Source organism: Elephantulus edwardii, unplaced genomic scaffold (genome assembly GCF_000299155.1).
Source record: "Elephantulus edwardii isolate Elephantulus edwardi_28Jun2011 unplaced genomic scaffold, EleEdw1.0 scaffold00133, whole genome shotgun sequence".
Lineage (NCBI taxonomy): Eukaryota > Metazoa > Chordata > Mammalia > Macroscelidea > Macroscelididae > Elephantulus > Elephantulus edwardii.
The window spans coordinates 1,684,440-1,686,310 of record NW_006399883.1 but is presented as its reverse complement, the minus strand read 5'-3'; the positions used below and the strand labels follow the sequence as shown (position 1 = coordinate 1,686,310).

The following is a 1,871-nucleotide window of genomic DNA, read 5'->3' as shown; positions in this document are numbered from 1 at the left end:
TTCTATGAGTTTTAATTTGTCAATATGGTATAAAGCATACTCTAAAAGGAAATATCACTTTACATTAAAAACAAACATGCTACTGCAGGAAATGACATAGTAGAAATGCATCATCCTGTGAGAGTCATAAAATTTATTGTCTCTCATTGATTTTCACTGCATATTGTTTTAACATAAGATGTGAGTGTGATTATCCCTAATTTCATTTAAAACAATAAGACATCCATATCCTATTAAACTATTTTGGAAATAATTTCTAATCATTTCTTATATTTCTTATGGCATATTGTGAGTAAAGATACTTGATCTGTAAGTCAGAGAAGTAGTTTTTATTTCTTTATTTCCAAGTAGGTAGATAAGGTCTTTATTTAAGAGAAGTAAATTTTATTAAGTCATAGTCTGAATAAACAAAAAAATTGAAAAACAACAGGAGCACTACCTTAAATTCCTTACCTAACTTGTTCTCTTTCTTTCAGGGAAAAAAAATATGACAACAATACAAAAAATGCCAAACATATGATCATCTGATGGAAAATTATACCCAATTATCAACTGATTTTACTCTATTAGGGTTATTACCAACATCCAAGATTGGCCTCTTCCTTTTCATTATCATTGTTCTCATTTTCTTAATGGCTCTGATTGGCAACCTGTCCATGATTCTCCTCATCCTGTTGGACAACCATCTACACACACCTATGTATTTTTTGCTTAGTCAGCTCTCTCTTGTAGACCTGAATTACATTTCAACCATTGTCCCCAAGATGGCTTACAACTTCCTGTTTGGAAATAAGTCAATTTCCTTCATTGGATGTGGAGTTCAGAGTTTTTTCTTTTTGACTTTGGCAGGGGCAGAAACACTTCTCCTGACTTCTATGGCCTATGACCGTTATGTGGCTATTTGCTTTCCTCTTCACTATCCTATTCGTATGAACAAAAATACGTGTGTGATGATGATTATAGTATCTTGGTTAATGGGGTCTATCAACTCTTGTGCCCACACTGCATATGCATTCCATATTCCCTATTGCCAATCCAGAGCTATCAATCATTTCTTCTGTGATGTCCCTGCCATGTTGACTTTGGCTTGCATGGACACCTGGGTCTATGAATACACGGTATTTGTGAGTACTACCTTGTTCCTTGTGTTTCCTTTTATTGGCATTACTTTTTCCTATGGCCGTGTCTTTCTTACTGTCTATCGAATGCCTTCTTCAGAGGGAAGGAAGAAGGCCTATTCTACATGTAGTGCTCACCTTACTGTGGTAACATTGTTCTATGCACCCTTTGCTTATACCTACCTACGTTCAAGATCCTATCGATCTCCAACAGAAGATAAGATACTTGCAGTTTTCTACACCATCATCACTCCTATGCTCAACCCTGTCATCTACAGTTTGAGGAACAAGGAAGTCATGGGGGCCCTGAGAAAAATAATTCATAAAATTTTCAGTGTGGAAGTGTAGACAGAAGATTCATCATCGTTCTCTAAGCAACAGGTATAAATCTATTCAGGAGTTAACTGTTATGACAAATGTTATTCAAAACATAAACACAAAGATTAAATTCAGAAGACTGAAAGATTCACATCTGATAAATTTATATATCCAAATTAATTGTTTTCCATTCCTTGTGGTTAGATGTTGCAATCACTGTAAAACAAATAGAGTTTCTACTGACTTCTGGATGATAAAATTGTATTAAAACAGAAAATATAAATAGAATACTCATAATTTGATATTAAAATTCAAAATTATGTTCTACCACATTTGATTTCTTTTCCAATATAAACAAATTAGGACAACAGGACAAAAATATTTTAGAATGTCAGAGTGTAAACAAAAGCATGATCCTTAGGTTTATTTACATTA

At 33.6% G+C, this 1,871-nt stretch overlaps 1 protein-coding gene across 1 annotated transcript; it reads left to right on the top strand.

The window, feature by feature from the left end:
• The first annotated feature begins 527 nt into the window (after positions 1 to 527).
• On the top strand, positions 528 to 1,466 carry LOC102851589 (olfactory receptor 2L5-like). The gene has a single exon (XM_006893899.1). It carries the CDS (start codon positions 528 to 530, stop codon positions 1,464 to 1,466), a length of 939 nt encoding a protein of 312 aa, XP_006893961.1.
• The last annotated feature ends 405 nt before the right edge of the window (positions 1,467 to 1,871 follow it).